The 1612-nt window shown below is 45.5% G+C and overlaps 1 protein-coding gene across 1 annotated transcript in view; it reads left to right on the top strand.

The window, feature by feature from the left end:
- The window catches only part of LOC102432361 (aldehyde oxidase 2), a 61145-nt gene that overhangs the window by 14153 nt on the left and 45380 nt on the right, over positions 1-1612 (top strand). The window contains exon 11 of the mRNA XM_023763139.1: positions 300-392. Within this exon, the coding sequence (XP_023618907.1) occupies positions 300-392 (93 nt within the window). The remainder of the gene's footprint in view (positions 1-299; positions 393-1612) is intronic.

Here is a 1612-nt window from a genome sequence, read left to right on the forward strand (position 1 = left end):
ATTCTAATATATGTCTCCCTGGTGCCCACATGCAAGAAGTTTTCTAAAAACCTCTCATCCATTTTACTTCCCATTTTTATATAACCCTGCAGTGAGTGTATAAATAAAAACATATGCTGGGAGCATATGTGCTATAAATTTACTTGGCTGGGTGTATGCCCACTGCTTTCACATCTACATACATGTATTGTCAATTTTTAAATTAGTGTCTGAACATTTTTATGAAAAACTTCCAATGCCCAAAAAAAGGCATTTTCTCTTTCCTAACTCTCTCTGTAATATATATATTTACTTTTCAGGACCTGCAATGAAATCTCAAGGACATGTTCACCCAATTCTCCTCTCTCCTGCGAGGATTTCAGAGCTGAGTATGGTGTCTACAACAAGTGAGGGTGAGTTCCTGGTGTTCTTGTAAAACATCAGTGATCCAATCCCTGCACTAAACTTCCACTTGCCAAATAGTTTGGAAACTCCTCATATACTTGTCTTGTCTGGCCTATTTCCAACTCTTCATCATTTTTCTGGTGTGCTGTACATCCCACCATGAAACTTTACTATCAAAACCTTTGCACAGACTATGAGGTATTCAGATGACATCATTCAATACCTTGTAGTCCCCTGCAGAACTCTTGCCTGTTCGATGCCAGGGTGACCTAGAGACAATACATTTGCAGTGTCACTTGGATGGGAGAACGGCTGTTACCCATCAGTTGGTTGAATAGTCAGTTCCAGGGACTGGGAATATTTGCAGAGTGAAAGCAGGAGAAATGTTGTCTGGCACTCAAATGCTATTTTATCTCCTGGGGACAATGGCAAGAGGCCAAGTGGGACAAAGACCCGCCTGGGCACGCATCTTGGTCCCTAAAACATCCTTCAGAGCCCACTATGTGCAGATATCATCAGGCAAGGTGGCTCTCACAGCGCAGGAAGGAAACATGCAAGACGTTGCCTTCAAGATGCATAGCAATCCTTTGACAAAAGGAACTTTATTTTACTCTTTTCTGCATCCCCCCCCAAGAGGTTCTAGCCTATACATACATGCATATGAATACTGTCCATGCATATAAGTGCTCAGTCATTGACTTAATGGGGGGAAAACACACACACAAATGAATGAATTGGTCAGGAACTTGAATTTGGGATGCAGAGGAAATGATAACTTCCTGGACTTCAGCAGCAAGGAGGTTGGCTGAACTGGAAGCAGGCCACTGTGTGTTTGTGGGGGTCAGTGTGGGTGGTGGAGGGGACCTGCCTTGGCTGTATCACCTCCATCCAGGAGGCTTAGCTTCCTGGCCTCTAACCACCGTCAGCCAAGCTTAGACTGTGCTGCAGACCAGCAAGCCCACCTTCCCCAGCCTCACCCCAGTGCAAGGGAAGGGACCCTTCCTGGTTTTGCTCAGCACCAGGGTTTCCCAGCTTCAGCCTCGGATGACTCAAGCAGCACGCCTGCATGCCACTCAGAAAGGGAGAGGATGGAACCAGTTGCCACCATGACGCTGGCTTTGTTTTTTCCGGATATTGGTTTTAAGCTGTTTATTAAGAAACCAGACTCAGAGGATCCTTGGACTCACCCCCTTTCTGCCCAGAGATTCAGACGAGAAGGAGAGCTTAG

Source organism: Myotis lucifugus, unplaced genomic scaffold (assembly GCF_000147115.1).
Source record: "Myotis lucifugus unplaced genomic scaffold, Myoluc2.0 scaffold_3, whole genome shotgun sequence".
In the NCBI taxonomy this organism is placed as follows: domain Eukaryota; kingdom Metazoa; phylum Chordata; class Mammalia; order Chiroptera; family Vespertilionidae; genus Myotis; species Myotis lucifugus.